The sequence below is a fragment of the Leucopleurus acutus genome, assembly GCF_964270905.1.
Source record: "Leucopleurus acutus genome assembly, chromosome: 2".
In the NCBI taxonomy this organism is placed as follows: domain Eukaryota; kingdom Metazoa; phylum Chordata; class Mammalia; order Artiodactyla; family Delphinidae; genus Leucopleurus; species Leucopleurus acutus.
In genome coordinates, this window is record NC_139143.1 from 96125032 (window position 1) to 96149326 (window position 24295).

General features: G+C 38.0%; 1 protein-coding gene across 1 annotated transcript in view; it reads right to left on the bottom strand.

Moving 5' to 3' along the window:
- CD53 (CD53 molecule) overlaps nucleotides 1–23944 on the bottom strand; it is a 31310-nt gene extending 7366 nt beyond the window's left edge. The window contains exons 1-5 of the mRNA XM_082833406.1: nucleotides 23866–23944; nucleotides 7059–7138; nucleotides 5978–6166; nucleotides 3827–3901; nucleotides 3157–3252 (exon numbers count right to left, since the gene is read on the bottom strand). Of these exons, the coding sequence (XP_082689532.1) occupies nucleotides 3157–3252; nucleotides 3827–3901; nucleotides 5978–6166; nucleotides 7059–7121 (423 nt within the window). The 5' untranslated portion in view covers nucleotides 7122–7138; nucleotides 23866–23944. The remainder of the gene's footprint in view (nucleotides 1–3156; nucleotides 3253–3826; nucleotides 3902–5977; nucleotides 6167–7058; nucleotides 7139–23865) is intronic.
- Between the last annotated feature and the right edge of the window lie 351 nt (nucleotides 23945–24295).

The following is a 24295-nucleotide window of genomic DNA, read 5'->3' on the forward strand; positions in this document are numbered from 1 at the left end:
GGAGATATGCCATGTTCGTGGATAGGAAGACTCAATGTTAAGGTATCAGTTCTTCCCAACTTGATCTATAGATTCAGTGCTACCCCAATCAAAATCCCAGCCAGTTATTTTATGAATATGAACCAACTGATTCTAAAGTTTATATAAAGAGGCAAAAGACTGAGAATAGTTAATACAATATTGAAGAAAAAGAACAAAGTTGGGGGACTGATGCTACCCAGCTTCAAGGCTTACTATAAAGCTACAGTAATCAAGACAGTACGGTATTGGTGAAAGAATAGACAAATAGATTTAGAGAGCCCAGAAACAGGCCTGCAAAAATATAGTCAAATGATCTTTGCCAAAGGAGCAAAGGCAATACAATGGAAAAAAGATAGTCTGTTTAACAAATGGTGCTGGAACAACTGGATATTCACATGCAAAAAAACAAAAAAAGAAAGAAAGAAAATATCTAGACTGAGACCTTACACCCTTCACAAAAATTAACTCCAAATAGATCATAGACCTAAAAGTAAAACACAAAACTATAAAAATCCTATAAGATAATACAGGAGAAAACCTACATGACCTTGATTATGAAGATATATTTTTAGAAGAAACACCAAAGTTATGACCCATGAAAGAAATAATTGATAAGCTGGACTCAGTTAAAATTAAAAACTTATATTCCGCAAAAGACAATATCAGGAGAATTAGAAGACAAGCCAGACTGGGAGAAAATATTTGCAAAAGACACATCTGATAAAGAATTTTTGCCTAAATATTTAAAAAAAAAAACCTCTTAAAACTCAACAATAAGAAAACAACCAACCTGATTAAAAAATGAACCAATGACCTTAACAGACACCTCACCACAGAAGATATACAGATGGCAAATAAACATATGAAAATCCGCATTATACGTCATCAAGGAAATGAAAATTAAAACAATGAGCTAGCAGTACACACCTGTGAAGGTGGTCAAAATCTGGAACACTGACACTAAATACTCATGAGATGTGGATCAACAGGAACACCCATACATTGCTGGTGGGAATGAGAAATGGTACAGATGCTTTGGAAGACCATTTGGAGGCTTTTTACAAATTATACATACTTTCACCAAATGAACCAGCAATCATGTTCCTCAGTATTTATCCAAAGGAGTTGAAAAGTTATGTCCACAGGAAAAAAACTGCTCATGGATGATTATAGCAGCTTTATTCATAATTGCCAAAACTTGGAAGCAACCAAGATGTCCTTCAATAGGTGAATAAATAAGTAAACTGTGGTATATCCAGAAAATGGAATATTAACGTTAAAAGTAAATGAGCTATCAAGCTATGAAAAGACATGGAGGGATCTTAAAAGTATATTAGTAAGTGGAAGAAGCCAGCTTGAAATGATTATATACAGTATGACTTCAACTATACGACATTCTGGAAAAGGCAAAACTATGGAGACAATAAAAAGATCAGTGGTTGCCAAGGATGAGGGTAGGAGGAGGTATAAATAGGCAGAGCACAGAGGATTTTTAGGGCAGGGAAACTACTCTGTATGATATTATAATGATGCACATATGTCATTATAAGTTTGTTCAAATGCATAGAATGTGCAACACCAAGAGTGAACCATAATGTTAACTATGGACTTTGGATGATAATTATGTGTCGATGTAGGCTCATCCTTCATCTAAAAAAATGTACCATTCTGGTGAGTGATGTTGATAATGGGGGAGGTTATGCATTTGTGGGAGTATATGAGAAATCTCTGTACCTCCCTCTCAGTTCTGTTGTAAACCTAAGACTGCTCTAAAAATATAAAGTGTTTGGGGCATCCCTGGTGGATCGGTGGTTGAGAGTCCGCCTGCCGATGCAGGGGACGCGGGTTCGTGTCCCAGTCCGGGAATATCCCACATGCCGCGGAGCGCCTGGGCCCGTGAGCCATGGCCGCTGAGTCTGCGCGTCCGGAGCCTGTGCTTCGCAGCGGGAGAGGCCGCAGCGGTGGGAGGCCCACGTACCGCAAAATAAATAAATAAATAAATAGTTTGTTAAAAAGGAAGTTATTATCTTTATATTTAATTTTAAATGATATAATATCTATTATTTGCTTTAATAAATACTAGCAAAAAAAGTATAGAGGGTTAGCTAAAACAACATTGGCAAAATGTTGACTATTGAAGCTGGGTGATATGTACCCAGAGGTACATTTTTCTATTATTCTCTTTTCTTTTGTATAAGTCTAGAAATTCTATAATAAGAAGGCTTCTAAACAGGAGTTTAAAAAAAAAAAAAAGAAAGAATTGGGGATCCAGAAAGGTTAAGTGACTTTTCCAAGACTACCCAATCCTGGTCTCTGGGTTTTAATTTCTGTGCTATTTCTTTCTTTCTTTCTTTTTTTTTTTTTTGCAGTACGCGGGCCTCTCACTGTTGTGGCCTCTCCCATTGCAGAGCACAGACTCCGGACGCGCAGGCTCAGTGGCCATGGCTCACGGGCCCAGCTGCTCTGTGGCATGTGGGATCTTTCCGGACCGGGGCACGAACCCGTGTCCGCTGCATCGGCAGGCGGACTCTCAACCACTGCGCCACCAGGGAAGCCCTGTGCTATTTCTTTTACTCCACACTAAGCAGGCATAGCAGGGCCACAGGCGGCTCCATGTGGTCATAATGGTATTGTCTGAGACACAAGCTATGCCAGTGTCATGCTGGCCCCCTGACCCCAACACACCAAGGCAGGAATACCAAGTTAATATATATGTTTGTTGGTGGGTTAGGGTATGAGGGATGGGGTGCTGGTGAGCTAGATAACAAGAATGATTTGGGCTACTCAGGACTTCAAAAGAGATTTCTTGCATTAAACAATTTCTGTTTTCAGAAAAATTTTGGAAAATACATAAACGAATCCAGTATAACATGTTTGGGTCTTTTGTACATCTTAGTAGGGCTTAAAAAATGAGCCTGAGTGGATGAAGTGTAAAAGAGAATGTAGACAACTTTGTACCACTCAAGCTGATTCCTGTGCTCTCCTGTTTGTGATAGCCAAGCATTATTCTTAACCTAGGAGCTGTGGACCTTAGAGTCTGAAACTTTCATGAAAGGAAGACCTGTCTAGTCCCCAGGGACTGAGGTTGGAAAATTATGTCTGGGCTGAGCCGAGGAGGATTCCACTTGTACTCACATATGACTGGATGGAGTCCCATGCCGCCTTGGTGCTGTTGTCTGAGTAATATTTCTGGATGCTGTCAGTCAGACCCTCAGCCACATAGTTATTCAGCTGGGTGGGGCACATTCCAGCAGAGAAGACATTGTAAAAAGCAAGTGAGTTCAAGGAACAAGGAATTTCTAATGTAGGCTAATAAAATAGTTCCATCTGCTCCTCCCTTCCAAATGGTCTCCTCAGAGCTAGGAAGGGAGGAGAGGGAGCTTATATATAGGAAGAAATGCTGAGGATGAGATGGCATTGAAGGAAGAAGTACACAGTGGTCTCTTGTCCTTCCAGAACTCTGGTTTTACAAAGGAGGAAAATGGACAATCAAACCATGAGTTCTCTTAGGCACTGAGATAGATATTCTGTACTGCCAAACACATGGAGAAAAGTAAATAGGTAAATAAGAGGAAGATAAACTTGCTTTTTTACTGTTCTTCCTATTCATCCTTCAAAACACCATTCAAATGCAATCTCCTTCATGATTTTTTTTCTCTCCCCAATTGCAATTAATCCTTCTTTCCTTCATCCTTCTACTTTGATTCTAACTCTATTATAGGATTTATTTTGTGCCAATTTCTTCTCCACTGCACACTACCCACTCTTAGCAATACAACAATGAGTTTGATTCTCTATAACTTACCTTCTGTTCATACACGAAGAGCAGGATGGCCAAGGTCACCTCAGCAAGGAGGATAATCAGCAGCAGGACAAAGAACTGGGGCAAAGAAAAGAGATGCTCACAGCACTGATCCTCATTCCTCCCCCACTTCTACTCCATCCTGGGAGCATCCAGGCATGTCTCTGCACATGTGCAGGAGGTTCTGTTCCTGCCTGTTTGAGCCTTCATAAGCTTTCTCTTGTTTTGTGAGGAATATTTGTTCTTTTCCTACAACTATACTCCAAGACTCTAGAGGGCAGATCAGCTGTCTTCTAACTTTGTTCTCTTCTTCCCATTGTGCTTCTACGCATTGTGCCCACTGAGCTCCATGTGCATAATGAATAAGCAATACCATTTGTTGAATCAATGAAGAAGTTTTAGCATCAGCCTATTGAAACAACTGAGCAAAAACTAGTAAACTGAACCATGTGTCTTTAGAATTTGGGGCCTGGTCCTTTCTGCAAGCAAAGGGCTATTTTAGGGTAGAGGAAGGTAATGGTAGAGGTTGAGAGGAGCCCTGTACAGATGGGGAGAAAAGGCACTCTAATCATGATCTTAACTCATATTTATCTCCAACTCTAGGTGCTTATGCCAATCACAATTAACAGAAAACACATTTTCACTTATTCACTTTCCTTCATTTTTTACCCCAACACAAATTTTGACTACTTAAAATCTTTTTCCCAAGTCTATAATCTTCCATCTTTTGCCACTAGTCTGGGAACTATCTGAGAACAAGGACTTTCTTATTCTATCCCCCCTTTTTATTCTTTTTTAATTAATTTATTTATTTTTGGCTGTGTTGGGTCTTCGTTACTGTGCACCGGCTTCTCATTGCGGTGGCTTCTCTTGTTGCAGAGCATGGACTCTAGGCGCATGGGCTTCAGTAGTCGTTGTTCGCAGGGCTCTACAGTGCAGGCTCAGTAGTTGTGGCACATGGGCTTAGTTGCTCTGCGACATGTGGGACCTTCCTGGAGCAGGGCTCGAAGCCATGTCGCCTGCATTGGCAGGTGGATTCTTAACCACTGTGTCACCAGGGAAGCCCTCTTATTCTATCTCTTGACTCCAGTTTAACAGTTGACCCATAATGGAAAGAAGATTAACCACATAACTTGAGGAAAAAGAAAGGTGATTGGGAACCCATATTTATGGATAGAGTGGCACTGTTATACCGAGCTCTGTTCTGAGCACACCAGAGGAATGAAGAGCTCTTCCTCCATAGATCTTACAGGAAAAACCTAAGTCTAAAGGTGCTCCTTAGGATAGGTAACTGACAGGGAGCAAGTGAAAAGCTCTAGCATCTCTCATGTTAGACCTCAATAGCTGCAGCCTAGGCCTTCACCCATTTGGGTCACTCAAACTATGGTGTATCTAGTGCAGATATCAGATAGGTAAGCATCCTCTGCCATTTTAGGAGGGTTACAGCACTCAGAAGAATCTAGAGACTATATTTTCCATCAGTTAGTGACTCTGAGTCAGATCCTGGAAATATATACTAATGTGAGGAGGATTTAGGCAGATGGATGACAGTTGATTTCAACCAGATATAAATAAGAAATGGGGGGAGATAAATTGGGAAATTGGGATTGACATAGAAACACTACTATATATAAAATAGATAACTAATAAGAACCTGCTGTATAGCACAGGGAACTCTACTCAATACTCTGTAATGGCCTACATGGGAAAAGAATCTAAAAACAAAAAAAGAGTGGATATATATTTATGTATAACAGATTCACTTTGCTGTACACTGGAAACCAATACAACATTGTTAATCAACTATACTCCAATAAAAATTTTTAAAATAAAATAAATGATGAAATCTATAGGAAAAAGAAAGAAGAAATAAAAGTTATGAAGGCAAATTATAATGATAAGTTCGTCATTAACAGTGTAAAATGGATGTCAAGGAGGATAGCAATGCCCTCTCTTATCTATCCCTAGGACTGCAGTCAAGAACAAAATACTACTGGTCTAGACAGAGTGGACTGACCTGAGGTGCCAATTTTATGTTCCTATGATTTCCCTGCACTAATAGGTGAGTTGCCAGAAAATATCTTGCTTGTGGCTTAAGCCAAGGCATCATGTCGCCCCACTTAGGGCACCACATCAACTGTGAGAGTAACTCACCGACATAAGCAGACACTTATTCTCCTTGATGGATCCCATGCAGCCCAGGAAGGCAACCACCATGATAATGGAACCCACGATGACAAGCACATTGCCCAGCGTGAGAGAGGGGAGGTTATGGAAGAGCACTCCAAAGTTGTTATGGATCAGGAGGTAGATCCCAAAGCCCAAAATGCAACAGCCACAGAGCTGAAAGGAAGAATCACATAACATTCTGAAATAAAATGTGGTCCTTGAATATCTCCTCATACTCACTTACATGAGATTAGAATCACCTTTTTCTATTGGTTCTACACAACAAACTATTTACCCAGATTTCCCCATGCCCTTAGAAAAAAAGTAATCATCTCCTGTGATGTCCCACTCATGCCTCATCCTACCCATATCAGATACCAGGGAAAGCTCATTCCTATGGGTAACACAGTATCTTCATGCTTCAGATTCCCACTCTTGCTTCCAGATCTTCATGATTCAGATCCCTACTCCTTGTTCCCTCAACTACTTATATATGGTCTTCCCTTTGGAAACCACAACCATGTAAAGGGAATACCCTGGTTGAGAAGTTCATCTTTCTTGGCAGAAAACTAGAGAAGCCAAACTTTTAAGAATCTTCTCATAGAAACATGAGTACCAACCTATCCTATGTCTGAAATTCAATTGCTTAATCTGGTATAGTGACACCTCCCCAGAAAAGGTGACTTCCTTTTCAATCATCTATTCTTTCTAAGGGGTTAGGTTTGGGCATCGGGGGAGCAAGAAGAAAAGAGCCATTAAATACAGGGAATGTAGAGTCTTAGGTTTCTGACCCATAGATGTCAGCAGTGAGCAGTAATAGCCTAAAGCTCCCAGAGAAACAGTATCCTCTACTGCACTGGTATCTTTCAATTTTGCAGGCTTATATTATGGCAGGATGGAAAGAGGGGAGAAAATTATCATCCCCTTCTTCTTAGGCTGTGTATACTGCACCTGACCTGGGCATGTGTGGGTTCCACTCCACACCAGGCTCTTCAGGAGAGGAGAGAGAAGTAGAGTGTAGCTAGGAAGAGGTGAGTTCAACCATGTTCAGAAGAGACAGACTTACCCAGAAGATCAAATTGAAGAAAAACAGGACATACTTCAGCAATTTCAAGCTACTTATGCCCATGCTGAGATATTCTTGCCCTAAAATGTAGAAGGAAGAAAAGAGGACATAAGTGACCTGGCTCTGCAAAGTGGCACCAGAGATCAGAGGACACATATGTCCAGGGTTCAAGGATCTCCAGCATCACCTTGGGTTTGAGCTGTGAATCTTTTCTGGAAAGTTTCCCCAAACTTCTTGCTCTTTTAGTCTCTGAACTGAGGAACCAATTGGTTCATCTTGGACACCACATTTGTTTCAATTCAGCAAGCTAAAGATGCTTAACATTGAATTAAGCACTCTAGAAGTAAGTAATAGAGCCATTCTTAGAGGAGGCTGAGTCAGTGACACATACCATGTCAGTGCTCAGGGACTGAAGGAAGCCCTGGGATCAGGGATAGGCTGGTCAATCAGCTGTGGAGAAGGTCAGTGACTTGATCTACCAGTTTCTTATATACCCTGAGTTGCATATACACTCTACATTTGGTCTATGAACTTCTCCAAATGAAAATGTGGGGAACATATCTATGCCTCATTCATCCTTCTACTGAAGAAACATATATGGTGTTTTCTGTTCTAGGTGCTGTGGGAGATATAAACATGACTAAGCAATAGCAATCCTCCAGAAAATGTCAACCTTACAGCAGAGATAATATTGAGCAACAAATATCCAGTGAAGAAACAAAAAGAGATTACAATGAGAGCTTGAAATTTTTAAAAATATAATTTTGTTTTTCAGTGAGGACATCAGTATCCACAGTCTGGTCCTCAATTCTAGAGATCCAGATACACAGTTTTGAATTTTCTCTCAGAAGTAATGAGTTTCTCTATAGTGACTCATATTTTAAAACTGCACATAAGACTGATATACAAAGCAATAAAGTCAATTTTTGTTTTTTCTCCCATTAGAACTATGCTTTTTCTAGTGCATAGATTGCTTTTATAATCCATCATACCCTCATTGCAGTGTCAAGATACCCAGAAACCAGATGGTCTTAAGTGATAGTTCATTCGGGCTATAAATAAGCCTGATGTACTATTGTGTTGGCCAAAAAGTTCTTGCGGGCTTTTTTATAAGGTTTTATCCAGATCAATACAAAGTTACAGTAATCAAAACAACATGGTATCAGCCCCAAAACAGATACATAGATCAATGGAACTGAATAGAGAGCCCAGAAATAAATCTATGCCCCTATGATCAATTAATCTATGGCAAAAGAGGCAAGAATACACAATGGAGAAAAGACAGTCTCTTCAAAAAGTTGTGCTGGGAAAACTGGACAGCCACATGTAAAACAGAGAGGTTAGAACATTCTCTCACACCATATACAAAAATAAATGCAAAATGGTTTAAATACCTAAATGTAAGACCAGAAACTATAAAACTCCTAGAGGAGAACATAGGCTGAACACTCTCAACATAAATCATAGCAATATTTTCTTGCATCAGTCTCCTAAGGCAAAAGAAATAAAAGCAAAGATAAACAAATGAGACCTAATTAAAGTTTTTGCACAGCAAAGGAAACCATCAACAAAATAAAAAAACAACCTATGGGATGGGAGAAAATATTTGCAAATTATGCAACCAAAAAGGGGTTAGTATCCAAAATATATAAACAGCTCATACAACTCAATATCAAAAAACCAGATAATCCAATCAAAAACAGGCAGAAGACTTGAACAAACATTTTTCCAAAGAAGACATGCAGATAGATGGCTAACAGGCACATGAAAAGATACTCAGCATCATTAATTATTAGAGAAATGCAAATCAAAACCACAGTGAGGTATCACCTCACATCTGTCAGAATGGCTGTCATCAAAAAGTCTACAAATAACAAATGTTGGTGAGGATGTGGAGAAAAAGGAATCCTTGTACACTGTTGGTGGGAATGTAAATTGGTGCAACCACTAAGGAACTATGAAGGTTCCTCAAAAAACTAAAAATAGAACTACCATATTATCTAGCAGTTCTACTCATGGTTATATATGGAGAAAAACCAAAAACTCTAATCCAAAAAGATAATTGCACCCTAAAGTTCATAGCCTATTGGCTATTGAAAATAGCCAAGACATGGAAGCAACCCAAGTGCCTATCAACAGACAATTGAATAAAGATGATATTGAATTGAATAAAGAAATATATATATAAATATATATTAGCCATAAAAAAGAATGAAATACTGCCATTTGCAACAATGTGGATGGACCTAGCGAATATTGTGCATAGTTAAATAAGTCAGAGAAAGTCAAATACTATATGATATCACTTACATGTGGAATCTAAAATATAATAAAAATAAATGAATATGCAGAACAGAAACAGATTCATAGATATAGAAAATAAACTTGTATTTACCAAATGGGAGAGGGAAGATGGAGGAACAAATTAAAGGTATGGGATAACAGATACAAATTACTATATATAAAATACATAAGCAGCAAGGATATACTGCATAGCACAGGGAATTATATGCATCATCTTGTAATAACCTATAATGAGTATAATCTGCAAAAATACTGAATCACTATGCTGTACACCTGAAATAACACAATATTATAAATCAACTATACTTAAATAAAGAAAGAAAATCCATAGTTCTTCTGCGTATTAGCAACAAATATTCAGAACTCAATTTTTAAAAAATATATTTACAATAGCATCAAACTATGAAATATTTAAGAATTAATCTTACAAAAGATGTGAAACACCTACACACTGAAAACTAAAAAACAAACATAAATAAACAAAAAAACATTGCTGAGAGAAATTGAAAAAGATATAAATAAATGGAGAGATATACCATGTACATGGGCTAAGAGACAATGCTGTTAAAATGTCAATTCTTCCCAAATTTATCGATAGATTCATTGTAATTGCAATCAATGTCACAGCAGACTTCTTTGTAGACATTTGAATATTGATTCTAAAATTCACTTGGGAATGCAAAGGTCTTAGAATAGCAAAAACAAATTTGATAAAGAACAAAGGTGGAGGACAAGCACTACCTGATTTTGCTACTTTCTATGAAGTTACAACAATAAAGAAGGCACAGTATTGGCATGAAAATAAACAAATAGATTAATGGAACAGAATAGAGAACTAGACATATATGAACAATTGACTTGCAACAAAGATAAAAAGTTAATACAACAGAGAAAGGATATTTTTTTCAACATGATACTGGAAAAATTGGATATTGCAAATATGCAAGAAAATGAATTTGGATACATATATCTCAAAAATTAAGTAAAAAATAGGTCATAGACCTAAATATAAAACCTACAACTATAATACTACAGAAGAAAATATAGGAGAAAATATTTGCAACCTCGATAGGCAAAGAATTCTCCGATAAGGCACTAAAAGCACAATCCATAAAAGAACTGATAAATTAGATTTCTTTAAAATTTTAAAAAAATTCTGCTCTTCAAAAGATACTGTTAAGAGAAAGAAAAGACAAGCCACAGATGAGGAGAAAATATTTCCAAATCACATATGAGATAAAGGGTTTCTATCCAGATTCCAAAAAGAAGTTATGGGAACCTCTGACTTATAGGAAGGAGGTCAGAAGCACAGGTTACAACCTGGGCTTGGGACTGGTATCTTAAATGGAAGGAAGTCTTGTGGGACTGAGCCCTTTACTCATGGAATACGATTCTATCTCTGGGTAGACAGTGTCAGAATTGAGTTGAATTCTTGGACACTCTGCTTGTCTCCAAGAATTGCTTGTTAGTATGCGGAAGCCGCCTCACACACATATGTTGGGATTAGGTCCAGGAAGCTAATTTAGAACCTAGAGCTCTAACAACAGGTGAATGGATAAATAAACAGTGGTATAACTATATAATGGTATACTACTCAGCAATAAAAAGGAATGAACTGTTGGTACACTCTAGAGCATAGATGAATCTCCAAATGATTAAGGTGAGTGAAAGAAGTGAGACAAAACAGAAGTACCTAATGTGTGATTACAGTTATATAACATTTTAGAAAATGAAAACTATAGCAACAGAAAGCAGATGGATGATTGCCTGGAGACTGGGGTAGAGGAGTATGGCATGGGGTAAATAGAGGGGGAGCAGGGAAGGACAGGAAGAAGAGATCACAAAAGACCATGAATAATATTTTGTGAGTGATGAATATGTTTGTTACTTTGACTGTAGTGACGGTTATTTTATTTTATTTTTTTAGGTAGCTACTGCATGCGGTTGGTATTCTTTTCCTATTGCTGTCACAACTTAGCATCCTTCTTTTAATTTTTGAATTTTATTTTATCTTTTTATACAGCAGGTTCTTATTAGTGATCAATTTTATACACATCAGTGTATACATGTCAATCCCAATCACCCAATTCATCACACCACCACACCCACCCACCCGTGGCTTTCCCCCTTGGTGTCCATCTGTTTGTTCTCTATATCTGTGTCTCAATTTCTGCCCTGAAAACTGGTTCATCTGTACCATTTTTTCTAGGTTCCACATATATGCATTAATATACAATATTTGTTTTTCTCTTTCTGACTTACTTCACTCTGTATGACAGTCTCTAGATCCATCCATGTCTCAACAAATGACCCAATTTTGTTCACTTTTATGGCTGAGTAATATTCCATTGGATATAGGTACCACATGTCTTTACCCATTAGTCTGTCGATGGGCATTTAGGTTGCTTCCATGACCTGGCTATTGTAAATAGTGCTGCAGTGAACATTGGGTTGCATGCGTCTTTTTGAATTGTGGTTTTCTCTGGGTATATGCCCAGTAATGGGATTGCTGGATCATATGGTAATTCTATTTTTAGTTGTTTAAGGAACCTCCATACTGTTCTCCATAGTGGCTGTATCAATTCACATTCCCACCAACAGTGCACGAGGGTTCCCTTTTCTCCACACCCTCTCCAGCATTTGTTGGTTGTAGATTTTCTTATGAAGCTAATTCTAACTGGTGTGAGGTGATACCTCATTGTAGTTTTGATTTGCATTTCTCTAATAATTAGTGATGTTGAGCAGATTTTCATGTGCTTCTTGGCCATCTGTATGTCCTCTTTGGAGAAATGTCTATTTAGTTCTTCTACCCATTTTTGGATTGGGTTGTTTGTTTTTTTAATATGGAGCTGCATGAGCTGGTTATATATTTTGGAAATTAATCCTTTGTCCATTGATTCATTTGCAAATATTTTCTCCCATTCTGAGGGTTGTCTTCTCATCTTGTTTGTGGTTTCCTTTGCTGTGCAAAAGCTTTTAAGTTTCATTAGGTCCCATTTGTTTAGTTTTGTTTTTATTTCCATTACTGTAAGAGGTGGATCAAAAAAGATCTTGCTGTGATTTATGTCAGAGTGTTCTTCCTATGTTTTTCTCTAAGGGTTTTATAGTGTCCGGTCTTACATTTAGGTTTCTAATCCATTTTGAGTTTATTTTTGTGTATGGTGTTAGGGAGTGTTCTAACTTCATTCTTTTACATGTAGCTGCCCAGTTTTCCCAGCACCTCTTGTTGAAGAGACTGTTTTTTCTCCATTGTCTGTCTTTTCCTTTGTCATAGATTAGTTGACCATAGGTGCATGGGTTTAAATCTAGGCTTTCTATCTTGTTCCATTGATCTATATTTCTGTTTTTGTTCCAGTACCATATTGTATTGATTACTGTAGCTTTGTAGTATAGTCTGAAGTCAGGGAGTCTGATTCCTCCAGCTCCGTTTTTTTCCCTCAAGACTGCTTTGGCTATTCAGAGTCTTTTGTGTCTCCATACACATTTTAAGATTTTTTGTTCTAGTTCCATAAAAAATGCCATTGGTAATTTGATAGGGATTGCACTGAATCTGTAGATTGCTTTGGGTAGTATAGTCATTTTCACAATATTGATTCTTCCAATCCAAGAACATGGTATATCTCTCCATCTGTTGGTATCATCTTTAATTTCTTTCATCAATGTCTTATAGTTTTCTGCATACAGGTCTTTTTTCTCCCTAGGAAGGTTTATTCCTAGATATTTTATTCTTTTTGTCACAATGGGAAATGGAAGTGTTCCTTGATTTCCCTTTTAGATTTGTCAGCATTCGTGTATAGGAATGCAAGAGACTTCTGTGCATTAATTTTGTATCCTGCAAATTTACCAAATTCATTGATTACCTCTAGTAGTTTTCTGGTGGCATCTTTAGGATTCTATATGTATAGTATCATGTCATCTGCAAACAGTGACAGTTTTACTTCTTCTTTTCCAATTTGTATTCCTTTTATTTCCTTTTCTTCTCTGATTGCCATGGCTAAGACTTCCAAAACTATGTTGAATAATAGTGGTGAGAGTGGACATCCTTGTCTATTTCCTGATCTTAGAAGAAATGCTTTCAGTTTTTCACCATTCAGAATGGTGTTTGCTGTGGGTTTGTCATATATGACCTTTATTATGTTAAGGTAGGTTCCCTCTATGCCCACTTTCTGGAGAGTTTTTATCATAAATGGGTGTTGAATTTTGTCAAAAGCTTTTTATGCATCTATTGAGATGATCATATGATTTTTATTCTTCAATTTGTTAATATGGTGTATCACATTGATTGATTTGTGTATATTGAAGAATCCTTGCATCCCTGGGATAAATCCCACTTGATCATGGTGTATCATCCTTTTAATGTGTTGTTGGATTCTGCTTGCTATTATTTTGTTGAGGATTTTTGCATCTATATTCATCACTGATATTGGTCTGTAAATTTCTTTTTTGTAGTATCTTTGTCTGGTTTTGGTATCAGGGTGATGGTGGCCTCATAGAATGAGTTTGGGAGTGTTCCTTCCTCTGCAATTTTTTGGAAGAGTTTGAGAAGGATGGGTGTTAGCTCTTCTCTATATGTTTGATAGAATTCACCTGTGAAGCCATCTTGTCCTGGACTTTTGTTTGTTGGAAGATTTTTAATCACAGTTTCAATTTCATTACTTGTGATTGGTCTGTTCATATTTTCTCTTTCTTCCTGGTTCAGTCTTGGAAGGTTATAACTTTCTAAGAATTTGTCCATTTCTTCCAGGTTGTCCATTTTATTGGCATAGATTTGCTCATAGTAGTCTCTTAGGATGCTTTGTATTTCTCCAGTGTTTGTTGTAACTTCTCCTTTTTCATTTCTGATTTTATTGATTTGAGTCCTCTCCCTCTTTTTCTTGATGAGTCTTGCTAATGGTTTATCAATTTTGTTTATCTTTTCAAAGAACTACCTTTTAGTTTTATTGATCTTTGCTATTGTTTTCTTTGTTTCTATTTCATTTATTTCTGCTTTGATCTTTATGATTTCTTTCTTTCTGCTAACTTTGGGTTTTGTTTTTTCTTCTTTCTCTAGTTCCTTTAGGTGTAAGGTTGGACTGTTTGTTTGAGATTTTTCTTTTTCCTTGAGTTAGGTTTGTACAGCTATAAACTTCCCTCTTAGAACTGCTTTTGCTGCATCCCATAAGTTTTGGATTGTTATGTTTTCATTGTCATTTGTCTCTAGGTATTTTTTGACTTCCTCTTTGATTTCTTCAGTGATATCCTGGTTATTTAGTAACAGAGATTTTAGCATCCATTTGTTTGTGTTTTTTATGTTTTTTCCCCCTGTAATTCATTTCCAATTTCATAGCATTGTGGTCAGAAAAGACGCTTGATATGATTTCTATTTTCTTAAATTTACTGAGGCTGGATTTGTGACCCAAGATGTGATCTATCCTGGAGAATATTCCGTGCACACTTGAGAAGAAAGTGTAATCTGCTGTTTTTGGATGGAATGTCCTATAAATATCAATTAAATCTATCTGGTCTATTGTGTCATTTAAAGCTTCTGTTTCCTTATTTATTTTCATTTTGGATGATCTGTCCATTGGTGTAAGTGAGGTGTTAAAGTCCCCCACTATTATTGTGTTACTGTCAATTTCCTCTAACAGTTGTTAGCAGTTGTCTTATGTATTGAGGTGCTCCTATGTTGGGTGCATATATATTTATAATTGCTATATCTTCTTCTTGGATTGATCCCTTGATCAATATGTAGTGTCCTTCCTTGTCTCTTGTAACATTCATTATTTTAAAGTCTATTTTATCTGATATGAGTATTGCTACTCCAGCTCTCTTTTGATTTCCGTTTGCATGGAATATCTTTTTCCATCCCCTCACTTTCAGTCTGTATGTGTCCCTAGGTCTGAAGTGGGTCTCTTGTAGACAGCATATATATGGGTCTTGTTTTTGTATCCATTCAGCAAGCCTGTGTCTTTTGGTTGGAGCATTTAATCCAATCACGTTTAAGGTAATTATCGATATGTATGTTCCTATGACCATTTGCTTAATTGTTTTGGGTTTGTTTTTGTAGGTCCTTTTCTTCTCTTGTGTTTCCCACTTACAGAAGTTCCTTTAGCATTTGTTGTAGAGCTGGTTTGGTGGTGCTGAATTCTCTTAGCTGTTGCTTGTCTGTAAAGCTTTTGATTTCTCCATCGAATCTGAATGAGATCCTTGCCAGGTAGAGTAATCTTGGTTGTAGGTTTTTCCCTTTCATCACTTTAAGTATATCATGTCACTCCCTTCTGGCTTGTAGAGTTTCTGCTGAGAAATAAGCTGTTAACCTTATGGGAGTTCCCTTGTATGTTATTTGTCATTTATCTCTTGCTGCTTTCAATCATTTTTCTTTGTTTTTAATTTCTGCCAAGTTGATTACTATGTGTGTCAGCATGTTTCTCCTTGGGTTTATCCTGTATTGGACTTGCTGCGCTTCCTGGACTTGGGTGGCTATTTCCTTTCCTATGTTAGGGAAGTTTACGACTATAATCTCTGCAAATGTTTCCTCTGATCATTTCTCTCTCTCTTCTCCTTCTGGGGCCCCTATAATGCAAATATTGTTGCATTTAATGCTGTCCCAGAGGTCTCTTATGCTGTCTTCATTTCTTTTCATTCTTTTTTCTTTATTCTGTTTCTCAGCAGTGAATTCCACCATTCTGTCTTCCAGGTCACTTATCCATTCTTCTGCCTCAGTTATTCTGCTATTGATTCCTTCTAGTGTAGTTTTCATTTCAGTTATTTTATTATTCATCTTTGTTTGTTTGTTCTTTAATTCTTCTATGTCTTTGTTAAACATTTCTTGCAGCTTCTCGATCTTTGCCTCCATTCTTTTTCCAAGGTCCTGGATCATCTTAATTATCATTATTCTGAATTCTTTTTCTGGAAGGTTGTCTATCTCTGCTTCATTTGGTTGTTTTTCTGGGGTTTTGTCTTGTTCCTTCATCTGGTATATAGGCCTCTGCCTTTTCATCTTGTCTATCTTTCTCTGAATGTGGTTTTTGTTTCACAGGCTGCAGGATTGTAGTTATTCTTCCTTCTGTGTCTTCCCTCTGGTAGATGAGTCTATCTAAGAGGCTTGTGTAGGTTTCCTGATGGGAGGTACTAGTGGAGGGTACAGCTGACTGTTCCTCTTCAGTTTTTTTTTTTTAGACGAAAATTTACAACTTTATTTATTTATTGTATTGTTAATTTACAATGTTTGTAGTTAGGTTTTATGCATGTATACATATGTTAAGAGGTCCTTCCTAATTTCCTCCTGTCCATCTCTCCAAATTCATAGCAAAGTTCTTGGTCTTATACTTTAAAATCTAGCAAGTAACATTGAATACTTTTCTCCATTCTTCCTTCCTTACCTTTGCTCAGCAGTCCTTTGCTGGAATTTGCCCCTTTCTTTCCCTGTGACCCCTTAATTAGGTTAGCTACTAATCATCCTGAGTCTAGGCTCCCTAGACTGTCAGCTTCTTGAGGGATTCATCTTTGAATCCTCGAGGCCTAACACAGTACCTAATTACACTAAAAAATTAAGATGGTTGAATGAACAAATGACTGGAACTTTGCTCATTAACTCTAAATTATCTTGTGTAGTGGAATGAACATGACACTGCAAAGTGAGGAGCTTTGGGCTTGAGATTTATTGTGCCATTAATCTAATCTTTTAGACATTGAAAATAACCGACCCAGAAGAAGACTGGGCCAGATGCCTCCTAGAGTCATCTCATGTCCAATATCTTCAGATCCTGTGACAGCTGCTTCAGGACCCTGTAATCTAATTGTCCACAGAGCACCAACTAATGAGGTGCCCACAAACCTGCGGATAGCCCCACTGATTCTTTCCTTCACAGACAGGAAAAAGAACCTCTTTCTCCTTCCTGATTTTCCACTTAGACTTGCACCAAACGGAAGGAGAAAAGCCGCCCATTTTGTGAAGATCATTACTACTTTTACCATATGCAACAATGAACCCAGTTTTTACATAAATCAAGAGAGAATTCCCCTTTCCTTTCTTCGCTGTAGCTGGTCAGTTATTGAGTTTCCACCCCTTCCAACCCCACTGGAAAAACTGACACCCCTCTGCAGTCAAAATCTGTGACTAATGTGGCCCTGTGAAGAAAGCCCCTGACGTCAGTTTCCAGGAAACCTCCGTGACTGAACTGCAGTTAATTGCAGCACCTCCCACACCCAACGTGGAGGCCAGGGAGGAAGTTCACCCTTTACTAATTTTCCTCCAAGCAAAGAGCTCAGGCTGATAAGCTGTCTCATGGATTTCTAGTTCAATCTCTTTCTTTTCTTTAACCCATACTTGCAGGTCATCTAATACAGTGTTGAAGGTAATCAAGCTTAGAAGTGGCTAAAGTTGGACAGAAGTTTCAAGAAACTCTCAATTCTTGCTCTCCAGCCTTATCTGATCCAATTTTAGATTTGGAGCCACAGCAAGACAGCTTTGGTGTTACACGGACTATTAGATTTATGAGATGTTAATAAATATTCCTCAAACAAACAAACAAAACCAAACAAAACCATAGGGAATGAGAGGTATCCATGGTCAATAATTTTGGAAGTGAGATTAAATAAAAATAAAACATAAAATAATGAACAGTTTTTTTAATGAGTGACTTCTGTGAAAACTGATATGTACTAATGTACATTGTGGGTGTCTAAGAGAAAAGTCTACTTATATAACTACAAACCTATTCATATATTACAGGTTACTTATTAACAGCTCAGAGAACATAGTGTTCCATGGAACACAGTTTGACAAACACTAGTAATGGATGCGGGCAAGTTTAGTTTTGAATTCTAGCAGTGGTACATACCAGAAGTATGGCCCTAGGCAATTTCCTTAATCTCTCTAACTTTTCCAATTTCCTCATCTTTAAAATGGTGATACATTAATACATACCTCATAGGTTGTTCTGAGAGTTAAATGAGATAATATTTCCTGGATGGTTCAGTATCAGAGTGCCTGGTTCAGTGAAAACTGAGGAAAAGATCAAGTTCAGAGCTTCCGTAACAGTCAATTCTTAAGGGTGACTCTGAAATTTCTGCTAGATTTTCAGGAATAAAATACATTGGGTGCCAGAACACCTTTTTAGTAATCCTTTGCTTGTTTCATTTTTTGTAAATATCTTTTTAAAAAAGTTTTGTGTGTTCTTGTGAAAAAATTTAAACCATAAAGAGAGTACAAAGAAGAAAACATAAAATCTTCTGAAACTCCACATCCCAGAGATAACCACCATTAACATTTTTGGTGAACATCTTTCCAGACATTTCTTGATATACAGATCTATTTGGTAATTTACATAGAAGAACATGTAATGTTCTTACATCCAGCAAGGTAAGTATTGGCTTCCCATTTATTCCTACACAGAGTCTGTGGAGGTCTTTAATTCATCACTGAACAATATTGGGGCCATTATTAACATAAGTTTTTTTCTAAATAGGAAAGGAAATCTGTTCTCCATGAGGGCTCCCAAATTATGGCTGTCTTGACAAATTAATTTTGATAAATGATATAGTTCACTGAACTCTGCAAAATGCCAAGCTCTTCGTAAATAAATTTTATTTATAATCCTCATATCAACCTCATAACTTAGGTGTCAATAGCCCCACTTTTCAAACAGGAAGTCCAAGACTCAGACAGCCTATGTAACTGGCACAAGATCACCCAGCTAATAATCAACAACGACAGGGCACAGGCCAAGGTCTTTCAGTCTCCCAAGCCTACGTTCCTTTCATTGTCCCAGGTTCTGAGTTCTTACCTCCCATTTCCCAACTCAACTCCCCCCACTGCAATGTGATGAGCCTCCAGGAGGACTCCTTCCATCTTTCAGTCTGAACCCCTGTGAGCAGTGACTGAGGTAGGATGTGGGTTTTGCATTTCTGTCTATTCATGGAGTAATAAGTAGTTACAGGGGAAAGGGTGATACTAAAATTAAACCAAATCAAACCATCAACTTTCATGTATTAGTTTCCTCTCACCTCTCCATCACTTTGTCAAAGGAATGTGTCTGTCATCTTATTCTTCCCTGAAATTGTGTTCAGGTGAAAATTTCCTTTCAAGGCTGTCCTCAAGGGAGAGGAATTGTTGATTTATAAAAGAGAGAAAGAAACAAGAAGCAAAGAGAAGAGAAGAAATGAGGAAAAACAAATCCAGATTATCTTGGGGGTCTCATTTTCCTCCATTTGGGAGCTTAGGAAGATCATCACTCAACAGAAAAATCATAGATGCTCCTAGCAGCTGAGCTGAGACAGGGACTTATATAACAAGGGCTCTCTGTAAATCAGGAACAGTTACATAAAACAGTTACCATTGTTCCAGAGTCAGTGGTTCTCTTTCCTTAGCATAAAATATGTAGAATTTTGCTGTGGAGGGTCCCTGTCCTAGAGACCTGTCCATGGTGTGTTCAGGCAAGCTATGCCCATGGTGGACAAGGCTCTCTGTGGGATAATGAAAGCCGTTTCTGTGATATTCCTAACAAAAGTTGGAATAGCCTGAATCTAGTGACAAGGAAACATCAGAAATACCAAAATGGAGAGACAGTCTAGAAAATACTTGCCTGTACTCTTCAAGAATATCAGCATCATGAAACACAAAGAAAGACTCAGGAACCGTTCCAGATAGGAGACTAGAGAGACGATGGTGTAAAACAATGTATGATCAGAGATTTCCCTTTGCTGTAAAATATATTAGTAGGCAATTGGTGGAATCTGAATAAAATCTATAGAGTGGTAATAGTATTGTATCAGTGTTAAAATCTTGATTTTGATATTGTAAAGTGGATATATAGGAGGATGTTTTCATTTGTAGAAAATACACACTAAAACACTTAAGGGGAAAAGATATCACGTCAGCAATTACTCTCAAATGAGAAAGCTGGAGAAAGATAAAGAAAATGTGATAAAACGTTAATATTTGAGAAATCTGAATGAAGGGGGTTCAGAAATTCTTGGTATTGTTTTTGTAACTTTTCTGTAAGTACAAATTTTTGTCAAAATAAAAAGTAAAAAAAAAAAAAGTTGAACATAAGTAAATGATCTGAAGGATACCTATCTTGAAATCATTACGATTTAAGTCCCTCATGGTATAAATACTGTGATTCTACAATAACTATGTTTAGAAGAATAAACCATGGGATAATTCTTTAAGGCCTCTATTTGTTTGTAATATAGAGTAAATATTAAGCCATGAGTTCAAATTTACTTGAATAAATTTTAAAAGATGTGAGTTATCAAAATCATTTCTCACCTTTATTCTTTAGTTCTCCTGAAATATAAAATGTCAAACAAAAGTTTGACAAATTAAATAGATATTAAATACTTGATTTGTTAGCATATTGATTTCAGATCATCTGGATTTATAGTTAAGTGTATTTTCATGTCTACCTATGTTAAAAACACTGGAAACTTCTTTATGTGAACAAATAACACAGTTTAATGATGCCTATTTAAAAAGAAGTCTATAAGAAAAGGTGTATAATGTAGTGTGGAGAAAAGAACATTTCACAGAGACTCAGGAAACATTCTAGATAACTAGTTAAGTAATTTTATGACTTTGGACAAGTCACCTGACCTGAAAAATATACAGATTGGAATGTTATAATAGCAAAACAGGGCTCCCACTATGAGTTGGACAATTTATTTAAGCTTAAATAATCTCTAAGTTCCCTTTAAGTGTCAACATTCTAACACTTGGAATATAGTGCATTTATTTTAAATGTTTGTGGAAATGTATCCTTGTGGCTGAACAACTTTTGGCCATAGCTAGGATGTATTGTTGCTACTGCTTGGGTAGGAACTCTACTGTGAAATGGGAAATGAATAGAGGAATTGCCTCTATATCCCAACACAGAGATGGATGGCCTGAGGGCTCACCCACTGGCTTTGGAAAAATGTTATCTTCCTCTTTCAGAAGGCCTACTTCCAGACGGCCTTCCCAAACTGACCACCCAAGCACCAGTTGCAACCCTCTCCTCCTCTGTCCCAGCAGCCACCCTGGAGACCCACTCTGCAGAGCTGTCTAATGTCTCTGCATTAGACATTCAGTGCTCTGCACCTGCAGTGGCAGCTGGGTCCTGGAGGTTCCTGAAGGCAAGTGTCCAGTCTCTAGGCCCATGGTGATCTGCACACATTGGATGCTCACTTGGTACAGGAAGTACTGTAGGCTGACTATTTCAGGAACATAAACCAAACCACCATGACTAAATCAACACAGCATTTCCGGAAACAGAAGCTGAGGGAAAGAGAATGTCTGTAACCTTGCAAAAAGCTCCACCTTTCACTTAAATCTAGGGGGAAAACCTAGGTTGAAGAAGAAGAAATCTGACTCTCACCCTCATTTCAAGCCACATTCCATCAAGCCTGTCAAGTGGAGGTTTCAGGCGTAGCTCCATCCAGGGCTGGGCTTGGGACCCTCCTGGTTAGAGATCTTGCCTTCCACTTTCAGGTGTTGGGGTTCTAGAACCAAGTAGGAGAAATTTCCTACTTCCTGTGGTCCTACAACCATGGTTTGTTATAGTCCAATCTCATTTTCTTACTCTCATTTCTAGCATGCCTGGGTGTTCACATTTCTTTGAGTTTGCATATACTGTGTCTTGTCTGAAATGCCATTACCCCCAGTCTCCATAGCAAACTCATCCTTCCCTGAAAATGAACCCAAGCAGTCACCTCTCCCAGGGAGTCTTTGGCACACTCCTGAACTCCTACATTTTGTGCACACACTTGCTCCATTATAGAAAAGTTCACATTGTGTCATATTTTTGTATTGCTGTGTCTGTCCTTCATGTTACTCTACAAATGCTTTGAAATTGATAACCACATCAGTTATCCTTGGGTCTCCAGTGTTTAGCATATGCCTAGCTGCTGGCATGTTGCAAAGTAGGAGTGAGGAAGTTTAAACAAATCTCAGGTCCTAGTCTGAAGCCCTCTGCACGGTCAGAAGTCAACCTGAGGACATAAGAAACTAAAGACCAACAGAGTTTGAGGTTTCCAGCTTGTGTCTCTTGTCAATTACCAAATGCAAGGTCACTTAGATAGTAGTAGATGTAAAAGGCTGGGCTTTGAATCATTCCTTGCTGGTATAAAGGTGTCCAATCCTTTCATTTAAAGGTTAAATACTCTAACTGGCCTACACAGGAAACATCACAGGAAATCATGTTTCAGTTCAACCTCTGCTCTAATTCAACCACAATTTCAAAATAGTGCAGATTCTGGTAGAGATTGAGAAAGCAAAACTTCTTTGTTTAGCCAGCAGCTAAGATTCTGCTTTTGTTCAGTTCTCTTCCAAAGCCCTTGCATACATATCTGATATTTCTTATCTCCCAAGGGAGTTCCTTAAGGGCAAGATTGTTTTTTGGACAAATATCTTCCTTCTACTTTGCCCCTTCCTCCCAGGCACAGTGCCTGGCCCTAGGAGGTACTTAACATCTGATTATTTTTTAAATTCAAAGTGCAATAGTACCTGAGGTGCTTTGGGAATCTACAGCCCTTTTCCCCATTCCCATGCCTCATTGTTAGGTGGGTGAGTGTGGTTCTAGGGGACTTTCCTCTCCATTCCCAGTAAGATCCTTGCAAATATTGGAAGGAGAAAGCTTTCATCTAGAGTTCCCTGTGGTAACCTTACCCCCAGTGACTATAGTGGTTACAGAAAGCCAGGACCAAAGCTTAGCTATCACTTTCTGAGTCCGTAAGACCTCAGTTATTAGTTATGGGCCCTGAATTAGAAATCATTGCAATATCAAGTTTGTTTTGCAAGTCATGCAAAGTTGGTGCACGTCATATTATATTTATCAATATTCTTGTTTTGAATACTAAGGATACTTTTATTTGGGGGAAACCTGAGGATCACAGTGGTCTTCCTGCCCTTTAAAAACAACAAATCTAAGCATCTCTTAGTGGTGTCTAGCTTTTACTTCTCGAAATACAGGTTCTGAGCATGTCCTGTGTCCTTGACTCTGAGTTGGGTATTGTGATTTATATCAGTCCTTCTGTTTAGTGTCTCTGAGGAATCACAGTGGGAGTCACTAACTTTACTTTTGAAAATTTCTCAGATGAAGAAGATCTGCATCTCCCAGCTACCTTTTAAAATAACTATGACTGTTGGTTCTCTGCTCACTTTAAAATCACAAGACAAATCTTCTGAAGATCAGCACATGTAGGAAATCTCCCCAGCTTCATCTTGTACAGATGGCTCTGGTCAACAGAAATGACCAGACCCAAATTCAAGCTCTGAAGCAATTTAAGCACATAAATGCCCTGACCCAAAGTGATATCAGATAGTGGGAATCCAGTTAATTGAAACTCCTTCCAGCCTGATTGCCTTTTGAGGGTCACTAGAATCTTGTTCATAATTTTACTACCTGCAGTAAATATTTGCAAAAGTTTCAGGAAATTGTAGTTACTAGAGAGGTATATAGAGATTTCTGAGAAGATACCCTAGCCCACATAATATGGTTCAGGTCTCTGCTCTCAAACAAGGTTAAAATATCACCAATCTTACCTTTTGCAGGCTCTTTTCCTCAGTCCTTTAGGCAGAATTGGTGATTATCAATGAGGCCCCGAGACAAGGCTGGTAACACGGAAGTTGGGGCTATTTGTGTAAAAGGAGAAGTGAAGGGGGAATAAATGTGATCACACTGTGATGACAGGAAGCCCAGATGAGGAGACAGAGGAAGTGGGGCTGGGCCCGCCCTCTTTAGCCTCAAAGATACAATCCTTCCCCTGAGGCTTTTTAGAAGCTTACTCCACAACCCACCCAAATGTCTAAACCAGTTTCTCTGCAACTCAGGAAAATCTCAACGACCAAGTTGGTTCAGGTAGGAATCTGTGAGAACTGGTGGGTTCTGGGGAGATTTTGACATTGTTTTTTGTCTAGAAAAGGGCAGTGCTTCTCAATCAAGGTGACATCTCAGAATTACCTGTGGATCTGT